Genomic DNA, 14,772 nt, shown 5'->3' with positions numbered 1-14,772 from the left:
GCATCCCACCTGGGCTGGTGACCTGTTTCACCATAGATAATATACATGCTGTTCTTTCGCGACATCCCACCCTCATCTTCTCCCACAGAGTTCAAAAGTCTGTTCTGTACTTCTGTGTCTCTTTTTCTGTTTTGTCAACTGACAACTCTTAACACATATCATTGGATTTATCATTTTGCCCCTCTGTGTTTAGGGTTCCTAACTCTAAAGCTGGGCTTCAGTGATTGATTTCCCATTTTCTTATCACCCAGAAATTATAAATCCTCTCCAACAATGTTCTCGGTCTCGACTGTTACACTGAAATCACTATTAAATTCAAAAGGGCTACTGGTGAGTTATCCTAGTGATTTTATTTTATATCAGAAAGGTTCGAGTTTCTGTTCTTATTTATGGTCGATCAAAAACCAAACCGGGCGATTCTAAGGCACTTTACCTGCGTGACTAATAACAAGATCTGCTTTCTGAAGGTCTTCCTTCAGTGAATCCTTGTACCTGTAAACATCCAAAGCGAATGACTCAGTACTGAATGGTTCAGGTACCACCTTTCCTCTACCTATTTGTAGGACAAGTCGGTTGTAACCGAGGCTCTGGATTATCTGAAATGGGAAAAAAAGAAAAAGCAGGCCTTTTAATCAAGCCACTGGAAAACAGCAATGACGGCAACAAATCCCCCAATCGAAGCACGGGATGCCAACTAGTCGAACTGGAGCCCATTTGCTAGTTTTTCAAAAGGCTCCTTTTCCCCCGTCCTGGGCCCCAACGTGGCGCCTCACTAACCCTAAGCGATCTAAACGCCCCATCTCGCCACGTCGGGCAAGACCCTGAAAGATGGAGAAGGCAAGGCAAAGACTCTTAATGAGACGTTGCAAACTAGGGAGGGAGAGTGAGGCACAACGTCGTCTTGGCCCAGAACTGGGGCTGCGGGAACACGAGCCCTGAGGAAAGGACGCGCTCCTAGGATGCGCGGGGACGCCGGCCAGGAGGGCGCCTGAGGCAGAGGGAAGGCGCAGTGGCCTCGGACCGAGGGCGGCGGGGCAAAGTTGGGGCGGGGCGGGGGCGGCGCGCCAGCAGGACCGGTCGGCTGGCGTCGACGGTGTGCGTCGACGGCACGCCCCTGAGCGGGCCTGAGGAGCAGCCTGCGAGGCGGGCGCGGTCCGGGAGGCGGGCCGGAACCCCAGCTCGGGGAGGCGGAGCCGCTGGAAGGAGGGGCGAAGGCGGAGGACGGAGAAGCGGAGGCGGAGAATCGGCGGGGAAAAGCCGGGGGTGAAGGAGGAGCTGGAGAAGGATGGGGAGGAGCGGCCCGGGAAGGCGGAGGGGAACAGGCAGAGGAGGCGGAGGATTCTGAGGAGCGGGGGAGCGGGAGGAGGGCCCAGTCAGGCGCCGGGAGGAGCCGGCCGAGGGGCGGCGGCACCTGAGGACGAGCCGCTGGGGGTTCTTCGCGAGCGCCGCGGTCAGGCAAGGTTACCAAGGTTAGCGGTCAGGCTGGCGGCAGCGACTGGCGAGCGCAGAGCGGCGAGCCCAGCCGCCGCCCGTCCGCCCCCCCCCCGCCCCCCCACTCACTTGCAGACTGTCGTGCGCCGATACACACGCAATGAGGTCGTCAAAGCTGGTGGTCCCTACAGTAACAAAAACGCACTTCATCGCGCGGGTTCCGCAACCCCGAATCGCAAGGGCCGGATGTGACGTATCGGAGGCCACGCGGGCGGCAGTGTTATGTGCAGGAGGCGGAAGTCGGCCATGGCCACCAGGGGGCAGTGGGCGTGTGGTCTGTGTCGCCGGGGATGGGAGGAGAGCAACGACTGCTCCTGGCCTCAGTGCTGGCCACTTTTGTAAGCCTTTTGCGTGTAGGAGTTCACGGGACTCTCATAGTAAGGAGGTGGGAAATTGACAATTCGTTTTGTTTTTTTTTTTTTTTCCCACAAAAGTGGGATTTAAAATAATAATCATGAAGTCTCACACCCTTATGTTTGCAGCCTGGTTCGGTACCACAGATCTTTGAATGATAACAGAAGTTTGGGATTCTTTATTGACTACCTTGTTTTGTCAAGAGACATTTGAGGGATGGTTTTACTTCCAAGTCTGTTCAGGGCATCTGAAAAAAAAAGTCCCTTTTAAAAATCGCTCATTAGCTTGGGCATTTTCATCTGTGGGTCTCAAGTAGACGGAGCCCTACAGAGTCTCTAGCAAGCTTTAGAAAGACAGTAATATCAATTAGCAAGCATTGTGTGTAAAATAGAGGCGTTAAGGTCGGAAGCCTAGGTCTCGTCTTGGAACCCATTCATGTAACCATTTAAAACGTAAAATTACCATAAATTTAAATTCTAAGCAAATATAAAATTATATGTTAGCATGAGTGAATACAGCAAACGTGTTATAGTCAGGTAGAGAGGTGATTTTTCAATCACCTTTGTGATTTTGTGGTAGGACAAAAACCTTCTTTGTCCTACCATCATGACTAGAATCATTGCCTGCTTTATTTCATTCTAATGTTTTCTGTATGTCCTACCTAAAATCTCAGTTTAACTGATATGTATGCTTTACACTGCCTGGTTATATACAGAAGAGATGCTATGAGAAGAAATTCTTTTAAATACCAGAGAGGATTGGAGGTAAATTAGACCTTAAACATGGGCTAAAATTACCTATGAAATGGAAACCCATTCCAGTACTCTTGCCTGGAAAATCCCATGGATGGAGGAGCGTGGTAGTCCAGAGCCCATGGAGTCACAAAGAGTAGGACACAACTGAGCGACTTTACTTTCACATTCACTTTCAAGTGTATTTCTAACAAGACTTTCTCTATATCTTGAGACTTGAATAAATGTCTTTTTGAGGGGTGGTATGCTGCTACTCCTTTCTTGATACTGAATTTTGTGAATTAATTAAACTAGTTTCATCTGGAGGAGGAAATGGCAACCCACTCCAGTATTCTTGCCTCGAGGATCCCATGGAGAGAGTAGTGTGGAGGACTACAGTCCAACACGACTGAAGTGACTTAGCATAGGTACATACAGTTTTATCATAACAGTAAATAAAGATCATGGTTAAATAATAAAATATAAGCATAAGCATATTTTCTGCCCAATAAAAGAATAAAGTATGAATATTTATTGGAATATAAAGACAAAATATTCCAAAATATTCTGTAATTCAGAAAGATCTTGCCTTGTGTTTGTGATATTTTTCCTATATCTGGAAGATATAAATTAAAGGGGTGCTGTTCTGATGAACTCATGGAGAGCAATAAGCACAAATAGAAGTTGAATATTCTTAAATTTCTAGAAAATAAGAAAATTGAATATGTAATGAAACAGAGCCTTGCCAAAACTGAGTTTCCATGCTGAGTTAGTGACTAATTTATCTGAAACTTTTTTCCCTTGCTTGTCTCTTCTGGTCCGAATCCCTTTCATGTCCCCTCTGACCTCAATCCTATGCTAACTGAGCACTAATCAACCAGAGTCAGTCCACTAAAATTGCTGCTGTTGCAGATGTTATCACTCTGGTAAAATCTCAGGTTGTTTCTCCAGGGCAAGATGAGCTCACAGACCCCAGAGCGACCGTCCAGAGAATTCTAAACCAGAGACATTTTGACTCCTGAAATCATGATTAAGAAATATCAGAAATGTCACTTTGTGCTTCCCCTTTAAAACATCCCCAAAATTCAAAGACCAAGAAGGAGTGGACCTGAGATTTGTATCCCACTCCCTTACTGTGCAGTGCTTAGTGGCTCAGTCGTGTCTGACTGTTTGTGACCCTATGGATTGTGGCAGGCCGGGCTCGTCTGCCCATGGGGATTCTCCAGGCAAGAACACTGGAGTGGGTTGCCATGTCCTCCTCCAGGGGATCTTCCCTACCCAGGGATCAAACCCAGGTCTCTGGAATTGCAGGCAGATTCTTTACTGTCTGAGCCTCCAGGGAAGCCCCACCTTCCTGGATGCCCTGCAAATAAATCCTTACATTGCTGCAAACTCCTGCTGTCAAGAATTTGGCTTACTGTGGCACAGGTATATGAGCCTTTGCTTGGTTACATTAAATCTTTAAATGTGCTAGACTTTAATTAAAAATCTTCTTGCAGAAATTGATCCAGAAACGTTTTAAGAACCCAAGGTTACATAATTAATGTAAAATTTTGGCAATTATGTCTTTTCTCTGTCTTTTAAGTGTTAAGTATGCATTTTATTTGCTTGGCTGTGTTTTTCTTATACAGGCTTACTGATCAAATAAATTGATATTACTTCTAAAAGATTTATGATTATGAATAATGTAAATTTCTTTTCAACTGCATTGTCAATATTCTGGCAAACTTTATTTCAATAGTAACTGCTTCCTGGTATGCCAGTTTGAAGATAATTTCCAAGATCTTTAAGCACTTTTAAAAAAATTGTGTATTGACATTAAATTGAGTTAATAATTAGTGGATGATTGTGGCACAACTAGATAAGTTAAATAGAATACTGAAACACTGGTTTAAACTAAACAGAATTCTGACTTTATATATTTTTGCTTCTTATTTGAAATGCTATAGAGAAGCTATGTCTTGGAGTTGTGTAATGAATTTGTTCTTTTTTGCCACTTTAGGAAGTTGTCAATAGGATTTGTGTGGCTTGTAGAAGATGTTGTCATGTGTATTCTTAAATTCTGCTAGCCTATTAACATGCAGTTAATATGTCAGGCAGTTTTCGATTATATCCACCCTGCACTTTTCTCTTTAAATTAGAAATTAATCACTTTACTTAAAAATTATAGTTAATATGAGTGATTAAGGCTTTTCAAGTAGTAGCAGTGCAGAGAATTATAACAGTATCTGTGCTTCTGTTTTTCAAGGAAAAAGAATAGTTTTTTTTCTAAAGCAAGTTTTTTATTTCCATAAGTCTTTATGTGCTTAAAAATTATTGAGAACCTCAAAGAGCTTGGATTTATGTAGATTATAATGTTAGTTATAACTATTGATATTTATCATATTAGAGACTAAAAAATGAGAACATTTAAAAATATTTATTGATTCTTTGAAAAGTAACAATGATGAGCATCTTGGATGTTGACATAAATGACCTATTTTTATGAAAAATAACTATTTTTCAAAACAAACATTTTCATGAGAAGAAGAGCATGTTTCACATTTTTGCAAATTCGTTTACTATCTGGGCTTACAAAAGAAAGGAATCTGGGTCCTTGTATCTGCTTTGACATTTAATCCATTGCATTATCACACATCACACAGCCTCTGGAAAACTCCATTATATATTCGTGAAAGGAGTGGTGTGCTGCTACCCGTTTCTTGATACCAAATTTCACCACTTTGAGAAGATGAGAGTCAAACAAAAACACACAACATCTTAATATTATTATGAAAATTGTTTTGACCTCACAGATCCTGTAAAGGAATATGAGACTTAAAAAAGACAAAACTTAGAAAATGAATTTTAGTTAGGTTTGTTTATAATACCTGAATCTGAAAGGAACCTATAAAATATGTTAAAATGTTTAGAGTACTCCAATAGTTTAGATGGTGTTGCTTCCTTTATTTAGTAAATAATGCTTCCACCTACCATAGGAAAGATTATTCTTTACCTTGTCTGTCTGATCACTTCATGAAAAACAGGGAAAAAGTAGAAACAGTGGCAGATTTTATTTTCTTGGGCTCCAAAGTCACTGCGGACAGTGACTACAGCCATGAAATTAAAAGATGCTTGCTCCCTGGAAGAAAACCTATGAGAAACCTAGGCAGTCTATTGAAAGGAAGAGACATTACTTTGCCAACAAAGGTTCCTTTAGTCAAAGCTATGGTTTTTCCAGTGGTCATGTATGGATATGAGAGTTGGACCATAAAGAAAGCTAAGTGCTGAAGAATTGAGGCTTTTAAATTGTGGTGCTGGAGAAGACTCTTGAGAGTCCCTTGGACTGCAAGGAAATCAAACCAGTCATTCCTAAAGGAAATCAGTCCTGAATATTCATTGGAAGGACTGATGCTGAAGCTGAAGTCTTCAGTTTCAATACTTTGGCCACCTGATGCGAAGAACTGACTCATTGAAAAAGACGCTGATGCTGGGAAAGATTGAGGGCAGAGAAGAAGGGGACAACAGAGGATGAGATGGTTGGATGGCATCATTGACTCAATGGACATGAGTCTGAGCAAACTCCGGGAGATAGTGAGGGATAGGGAAGCCCAGTGTGCTGCAGTCCACGGGGTGCCAAAAAGCTGGACGTGACTTTGCCACTAAACAACAACACCAATCTGCCAAAATAGCAGAAATTCTGTCTTAGAAGAATAATTTTCTATCACTTAAGTTGCCTTTCTTGTATCCTTGATTATTTAAGGGGGAAATAACTAAACAACATAACTCTTCACTCCTAATAGTGTTCAGTTCAGTTTAGTTGTTCAGTCGTGTCCAACTCTTTGCGACCCCATGGACTGCAGCACACCAGGCCTCCCTGTCCATCACCAACTCCCAGAGTTTACTCAAACTTATGTCCATTGAGTTGCTGATGCCATCCAGCCATCTCATACTCTGTTGTCCCCTTCTCCTCCTGCCTTCAATCTTTCCCAGCATCAGGGTCTTTTCAAATGAGTCAGTTCTTCCCATCATGTGGCCAAAGTATTGGAGTTTCATCTTCAGCATCAGTCCTTCCAATGAATATGCAGGACTGATTTCTTTTAGGATGGACTGGTTGGATCTCCTTGCAGTCCAAGGGTCTCTCAAGAGTCTTCTCCAACACCACGGTTCAAAAACATCAATTCTTCAGTGCTCAGCTTTCTTTATAGTCCAACTCTCACATCCATATATGACTACTGCAAAAAACGTAGCTTTGACTATTTGTACTTTGTTGGAAAGTAATGTCTCTGCTTTTTAATATGCTGTCTAGGTTGGTAATAACTTTTCTTCCAAGGAGCAAGTGTCTTTTAATCTCTTGGCTGCACTCATCATCTGCAGTGATTTTGGAGCCCCCAAAAATAAAGTCAGCCACTGTGTCCACTGTTTCCCCATCTATTTGCCATGAAGTGATGGGACTGGATGCCATGATCTTAGTTTTCTGAATGTTGAGTTTTAAGCCAACTTTTTTACTCTCCTCTTTTACTTTCATCAAGAGGCTCTTTAGTTCTTCTTTGCTTTCTGCCATAAGAGTGGTGTCATCTGCATATCTGAGGTAATTGATATTTTTCCCGGCAATGTTGATTCCAGCTTGTGCTTCCTGCAGCCCAGGGTTTCTCATGGTGTACTCTGCATATACGTTAAATAAGCAGGGTGACAGTATACAGCTTTAAAGTACTCCTTGCCCTATTTGGAACCTGTTGTTCCATGTCCAGGGCTAACTATTGCTACCTGACCTGCATACGGATTTCTCAAGAGGCAGGTCAGGTGGTCTGATATTCCCATCTCTTTAAGAATTTTCCTCAGTTGACACTCAGATGACCATTATATCTACTACTGTGGGCAAGAATCACTTAGAAGAAATGGAGTAGGCAACATAGTCAACAAGAGAGTTTGAAATGCAGTACTTGGATGCAATCTCAAAAACAACAGAATGATCTCTGTTCGTTTCCAAGGCAAACCATTCAATATCTCAGTAATCCAAGTCTATGCCCCAACCAGTAATGCTGAAGAAGCTGAAGTTGAACGGTTCTATGAAGACCTACAAGACCTTCTAGAACTAATACCCCAAAAAGATGTGCTTTTCATTATAGGGGACTGGAATGCAAAAGCAGGAAGTCAAGAAACACCTGGAGTAACAGGCAAATTTGGCCTTGGAGTACAGAATGAAGCAGGGCAAAGGCTAACAGCGTTTGCCAAGAGAATGCACTGGTCATAGCAAGCACCCTCTTCCAACAACACAAGAGAAGACTCTACACATGGACATCACCTGATGACTAACACCAAAATCAGATTGATTATATTCTCTGCAGCCAAAGATGGAGAAACTATACAGTCAGCAAAAACAAGACTGGTAGCTGACTGTGGCTCAGATCATGAACTCCTTATTGCCAAATTCAGACTTAAATTGAAGAAAGTAGGGAAAACCACTAGACCATTCAGGTCTGACCTAAGTCAAATCTCTTATGATTACACAATGGAAGTGAGAAATAGATTTAAGGGAGTAGATCTGATAGAGTGCCTGAAGAACTATGGACAGAGGTTAGTGACATTGTACAGGAGGCAGGGATCAAGACAATCCCCAAGGAAAATAAATGTGAAAAGGCAAAATGGTTGTCTGAGGAGCCCTTACAAATAGCTGTGAATAGAAGTGAAAGGCAAAGGAGAAAAGGAAAGATATACCCATTTGAATACAGAGTTCCAGAGAAGAGCAAGGAGAGATAAGAAAGACTTCCTCAGTGATCAGTGCAAAGAAAGAGAGGAAAACAATAGAATGGGAAAGTCTAGGTATCTCTTCAAGAAAATTAGAAATACCAAGGGAACATTTCATGCAAAGATGGGCACAATAAAGGACAGAAATGGTAGGGACCTAACAGAAGCAGAAGATATTATGAAGAGGTAGCAAGAATACATAGAAGAACTATACAAAAAAGATCTTCACGACCCAGATAATCATGATGGTATGATCACTCACCTAGAGCCAGACATCCTGGAATGTGAAGTCAAGTGGGTCTTAGGAAGCAATACTACGAACAAAGCTAGTGGAGGTGGTGGAATTCCAGTTGAGCTATTTCAAATCCTAAAAGATGATGCTGTGAAAGTGCTGCACTCAATATGCCAGCAAATTTGGAAAACTCAGCAGTGGCCACAGAACTGGAAAATGTCAGTTTTCATTCCATTCCTAAAGAAAGGCAATGATAAAGAATGCTCTAATAATGTTACACTAAGTTTTTTAATGCATTATTTGTATCAATATTTTGATTAAATAGGTGGGGAACTGTTGTTTCTCAATCATTTATGATGCTGTCTAATTAAGTGCACAAATCTTCTCTGTCAACCCTTAATTTTGTCTTCCCAAAATCAGTTCCCACATTTAGGGCAAATGAAAATTTCAGAATATATTACATACATACATAAAACTAAGACTTCTATACATAAAACCACTAGGATTTCTCAGAGAGCCTTGGAATCACAAAGATTTGCTCTGCCATCTTATTTTTAAAGAAGATACTGTAACCAGTAAAGGTTAGCTTTGACTCCATACTGGATCTGCTTCTGTGACTTTAACTCTTATTTTGTTATTATGAAAAGGAATTGAAAGTGAAAGTTGCTTAGTCGTGTCCGACTCTTTGCGACCCTATATGCAGTCCATGGAATTCTCTAGGCCAGAATACTGGAGTGGGTAGCCTTTCCCTTCTCCAGGGGATCTTCCCAACCTCGGCATCGAATCCAGGTCTCCCGCATTGCAGGCGGATTCTTTACCAGCTAAGCCACAAGGGAAGCCCTTATTTGTTATTATAAGTGTACATAATGGCCTGCCTCAGAGAGCCCTGCTTGCCCCTCCATCTGCCTGACCGTTGGGCTAGGGTGCCTTTGTTTGGCTTATAGGGATATAGCTTGACCCTGCCCACCTGTGAAGGATTGTGACATTCTTAAGTTCTTTCTGTGGGAAATGGTGCCCCTCATCTGCTGCTTACTGGCATGGCTCAGAAAATCACATTTGGGGGGCCAGAATCACAGATAGTTGCAGCATCTTTGTTTATTGATATGACAGGAGATTCCATTTCACACCACCTGTGAAATGACTGTAAGTAAGTGAAACTAAAATATTCCCCTGCCTGGGGCTTGCCATTCTGGGAGATATTTGTAAGAATTAAATGGTCATTTTACTTTGTTTGCTAACCTCCCCCCATCTCTGATCCATAAAGAACCTGGCATCCAAGCCCCAACAAGATGGTTATTTACAGACATTAGTCTGCCATCTTCTAGGCCAGTCAGCTCTCTGATTAAAGTTATATTCCTTGGGTGACACTAGTGGTAAAGAACCCACTTGCCAGTGCAGGAGACCTAAGAGACACAGGTTTGATCCGTGGGTCAGGAAGATTCACTAGAGGAGGAAATGGCAACCCACGCCAGTATTCTTGCCTGGGAAATCTCATTGGCAGAGGAGCCTGGTGGGCTACAGTCCATAGGGTCACAAAGACACAACTGCAGTGACTTAGCATGTCTTGCCTCAACACTTCGTCTCTCGGACTTATTGGCCTATCATGTGGTGATCAGAGTGAGCTTAGACTTGATAACAATACTAGAAATAATTAGGTTTGTTTAATGTGTTACTGTAGTAAAGGTGCATGGGAAAAGTTGTTAGATCAGAAGGACATTCAGCCTTTCCTAAATTAAGTTTATTTTGGTAGAATATTGGTATAAACATTTCAGAAATTACATGCTCTATGGGAACTCCCCGGCAATTTGTCAGTGCCCTCTGTGATGAATGTGCCCTCCAAAATACTGTTTTACTTTCAGAAATAACCTCATCAAAACTCCTATGAAGTTGTTATATATTATGAAGTAGTTATATGCAGAATTTTCAGTCAGTTCAGTTCAGTCGCTCAGTCGTGTCTGACTCTTTGCAACCCCATGGACTGCAGCACGCCAGGCCTCGCTGTCATTCACCAACTCCAGGAGTTTACTCAAACTCATGTCCATTGAGTTGGTGATGCCATCCAACCATCTCATCCTCTGTTGTCCCCTTCTCCTCTACCTTCAATCTTTCCCAGCATCAGGGTCTTTTCAAATGAGTCAGTTCTTCCCATCAGGTGGCCAAAGTATTGGAGTTTCAGCTTCAGCATCAGTCCTTCCAATGAATATTCAGGGATGATTTCCTTTAGGATTGACTGGTTTGATCTCCTTGCAGTCCAGAGGTCGCTCAAGAGTCTTCTCCAACACCACAGTTCAAAAGCATCAATTCTTCGGCACTCAGCTTTCTTTATAATCCAACTCTCACATCCATACATGACTACTGGAAAAACCATAGCTTTGACTAGGCGGACCTCTATTATGATAGAATAGGCAATAGCAATCAATTAACCACAGCCATTAAATCTCTTAATGATCTTGTTGTATTCTAAAGCTTACCTGAAGGTTCTACTATAGGCTAGAGTTTGCATCATCAACAAAGATGAGTAATCTCAGAGCCTCATGGAAAAGAACCATACCAGGTATTTTACATGATTGTCACTTCAAAGAATAGATTTATGAGCTACCATCACTTAGATAACTTGCAAACCAGAACAGTGGACTGAGGCAAAATTTCCAGAATTCTTTTTAATCCAGTTAAGGCTCAGAACACTATAGAGTCAGATAACCAGGAAGGATGTGCTAAACAATACCAAGCCTTCCATAAGATACCCAATTATCCTTTTTCCCCTTTCAAAATCTTTCATAGTTTTTCATGCGATATGAAGCCTAGGTTTTCTGACATGCGTTTTAGAAGGAATATCATATATACTTGCTCAGGTAAAATAAACATGGAACTATTGCTGAGAATCTAAAGAAAATATGGAAAATAAATTAGCATTAGTTATCCTTATGATAAGGGTGGTTTCATATTGGTTTTATATAACTGAAAGTGAAAGTCACTCAGTCATGTGTGACTCTTTGTGACTCCATGGACTATACAAGCCCATGGAATTCTCCAGGCCAGAATACTGGAGTGGGTACACTTTCCCTTCTCCAGGGAATCTTCCCAACCCAGGGATCGAACCCAGGTCTCCCACATTGCAGGTGGATTCTTTACCAGCTGAGACACAAGGGAAGCCCCTTATATAACCTAGAAGCTATTTTATTTTTTAATAGTTCAGAAGAAAACTGTGATGAATATATGCCATATTTATTCATATTCTTATTTTATTTTTTTTGTTTCTCCTCTTGCTATTTCCTCTGCCTCCCCATCAATTTGGTTAGCTGTCCTTCAAGATTCAGAAGACATGCAATTTCCTCCGGGAAGCCCTTCTCTGACCCTTGTAAGGTATGTCCCTTATGTGCAAATACTGCTCTTTGCCTACCCTTGTCATAATTCTTGATGTTTAAATTACCTATACACTGTTTTCTTCCTCTGGACTGTAAAGTCTAAAAAGAGTGGAGACCAGGTCTAAGTCATCTCTGAATTTCTAGAATTTAGTACTGTCCTTGGAACCTAGAAGATACTCAATAAATGTTTATTGAACAAAAAGAATTATATTATTAGATACCATGCTAGGCCCTGTGGGGAATACAAAGATAAATAAAACATAGTACCTTTTCTGTCTCAACAATAGATGAATTTATTCATAGGCTGATCAAAGGCTTGTGCACTTTTAGAATTAAGAAACCATGGAATCCATTCTTTTTATTTTATGGACAGGAAACAAAGATTCAAATAGATTGTGATTCTTCCCCAATAGCAGAGCTAATAATACTAGCAATGGGTTGAATCTAAGTCTACAGATGCTTGCCAAGGCATACTACACTGACTTATCCTTTAGTGATGAGCCTACAGTAATGATATCTGTTTTATAATATAAAGCAATAACAGCAATATGATCTTAAAGTCTGATAAACCAGCAATGTTTCTTCTTAATCTAAGTATCGCATGTTATAGAATCCTTAAACTACCTGTTGTGTTTAGATTTATTTCCTTAATTTTTCATCATTCATCCAAAATTTCTATATATCCTTTATTATTAAATTAAATGTCTTTTATCAAAGCTGAGACATGCTTTGTGGATCCAATGTGTTCTTGAAAAGTTGCCAAAACTTGACTCGCCCTTTCTTTCTCTTCCTTCCAAATATTATTGGTGGTAATTTTCTTACTGTTAGAGACACAAAAATAATTATTTCTTGTCTACACTGGTCAAATCAAAGTACTATAATAGAGTCGATTTTTGGAAAAATGTAGAGAAAATGGTTTAAAGAGTAGCAACATATGCCACTGCAAATATGGTACTTTGACATAAGAATTATTTTGAGCTGAAGGTAACTGAGAAGAGGGAGATACAGGAAAAACTCTGCCCTACCTTATTTGCCCAAAAGTAGTTGTAAAAGATACCTACTCCTTGGAAGGAAAGTTATGACCAACCTAGACAGCATATTAAAAAGCACAGACATTACTTTGCCAACAAAGGTCCATCTAGTCAAGGCTATGGTTTTTGCAGTAGTCATGTATGGATGTGAGAGTTGGACTATAAAGAAAGCTGAGCACTGAAGAATTGATGCTTTTGAACTTTGGTGTTGGAGAAGACTCTTGAGAGTCCCTTGGACTGCAAGGAGATCCAACCAGTCCATCCTAAATGAAATCAGTCCTGAATAATCATTGAAAGGACTGATGTTGAAGCCGAAACTCCAATACTTTGGCCACCTGATGCAAAGAACTGACTCATTTGGAAAGACCCTGATGCTGGGAAAGATTGAAGGCAGGATAAGAAGGGGACAACAGAGGATGAGATGATTGGATGGCATCACAGACTCAATGGATGTGAGTTTGAGTAAACTGCAGGAGTTGGTGATGGACAGGGAGGCCTGGTGTGCTGTAGTCCATGGGGTCACAAAGAGTCGGACACAACTGAGCGACTGAACTGAGCTGAACTGAACTGTAAAGGTGTCCACCTCCCCTCTGTAACAGGACGGACAGAGGTTGACCATCAGAGACAAGTATAGACGCTTACAGCCTGAAGTCAACATCAGAGGAACCTATATAACAAGCTTTACTAATTAGCTTTTATGGTCCATTAGTTTCCCCATATATTTACTTTCTCCTAATTTGTCACCCCAAAAACTCAAAGTCCTTTTCCTTTGTCTTGTCACTTCTATAAGAATTTGTTGTTATTCGAAACTGCTATATAATGTCAAACTCTAACCATCCCTTTCAGTTACTCATTCTTGAGTATATGGAGCACGTACCTGATAAACAGGTTAATAAACTTCTGTTTGTTATTCTCTTGTTAATCTGTCTTTTGTCAGTCTAATTTACATGGCCCCAGCTGGAGAAAGGTAGAGGGACAAAAAAGATTTTTTCCTCCTTGACAGTTTATTAATAGATATTTTTATTTCAACCAGACTTCCTAGTTTCTTCAAGATCCTATCAAGTAAAATGAAGTACTTCATTTCCCAAGAGTATGCAAGAGAGCTGATAAAGTCAAGATTCAAAAGGATACCCAAGAAATGATATGAAAGAAAATATGAAGAAGCATAAACAATGATTTCAAATAAATCAGATCAAAGTCTTTGGCTTAAATTAAAAAAAACACTATACAAGTATAAAATTGAGGTTTTAATGAACTGTAATGAGTGAGAGTTGGCTGCATCACTACTTGAGTTATCACCGGCAGGGACAAAACTAATTTTTATTGAGCACACTTAATGTGACAAGCAATGTGTTAGACAAATTACACATCTGATTTCTTTTTTATCAGACTTAAATTGTAAGATTTTCCAAATCCTATCTGTACATGAAATTGCTGCTTATAAAAAATTACACTACAAATCATATCGAAGCTACAATATCACTTAAATAATTAAAATGAACCTTTGTGATTTTTACTTCACATTCCTCCCTAGGCTACAAAGACAAAGATCAGAAACCATGAAATGCTTTCTTTAGGTAAAATCCAATTGAGTATGAAACAAGTCACCTAAATGAAGCATTTAATTCTATTATTGTGACTATGAGACTAATTTATATATCTTATTACCAACTATTTTTGGAAGAAGGAAAAAACATTTATGTGATCCTGATTATATGAGTATATGCTTCCTGTATGGATCAGTGATGTTAATTAAGCCCTGTTGTGTAAAATTATCATAATCAGCTTAACTATAAATGATAAAATGTTTGATTAAAGGAGACTGTACTGAATAAAACATA

The 14,772-nt window shown here is 40.5% G+C and overlaps 2 protein-coding genes across 10 annotated transcripts in view; one reads left to right on the top strand and one right to left on the bottom strand.

Annotated features, from left to right (window-relative positions):
* The window catches only part of ALG13 (ALG13 UDP-N-acetylglucosaminyltransferase subunit), a 73,042-nt gene extending 71,357 nt beyond the window's left edge, over positions 1-1,685 (bottom strand). Inside the window, 2 exon segments of the mRNA XM_043457796.1 lie at positions 434-596; positions 1,561-1,685. Coding sequence (XP_043313731.1) covers positions 434-596; positions 1,561-1,641 — 244 coding nt within the window. The 5' untranslated portion in view covers positions 1,642-1,685.
* The window catches only part of DCX (doublecortin), a 361,602-nt gene continuing 348,187 nt past the window's right edge, over positions 1,358-14,772 (top strand). For 6 of the 9 annotated variants that reach the window (XR_006267372.1, XM_043457809.1, XM_043457808.1 and 3 more), the window contains exons 1-2: positions 1,761-1,876; positions 11,835-11,898. The gene's annotated coding sequence lies outside the window, so the exon portion shown is untranslated. Of the gene's footprint in view, positions 1,470-1,642; positions 1,877-11,834; positions 11,899-14,772 lie in introns of those variants that run through there. The other 3 variants (XM_043457798.1, XM_043457799.1, XM_043457800.1) reach the window with 3 other exon arrangements.

Source organism: Cervus canadensis, chromosome X (genome assembly GCF_019320065.1).
Source record: "Cervus canadensis isolate Bull #8, Minnesota chromosome X, ASM1932006v1, whole genome shotgun sequence".
Taxonomy (NCBI): domain Eukaryota; kingdom Metazoa; phylum Chordata; class Mammalia; order Artiodactyla; family Cervidae; genus Cervus; species Cervus canadensis.
Note: the sequence above shows the minus strand (reverse complement) of the source record. Positions and strands in the feature narration are given on the sequence as shown.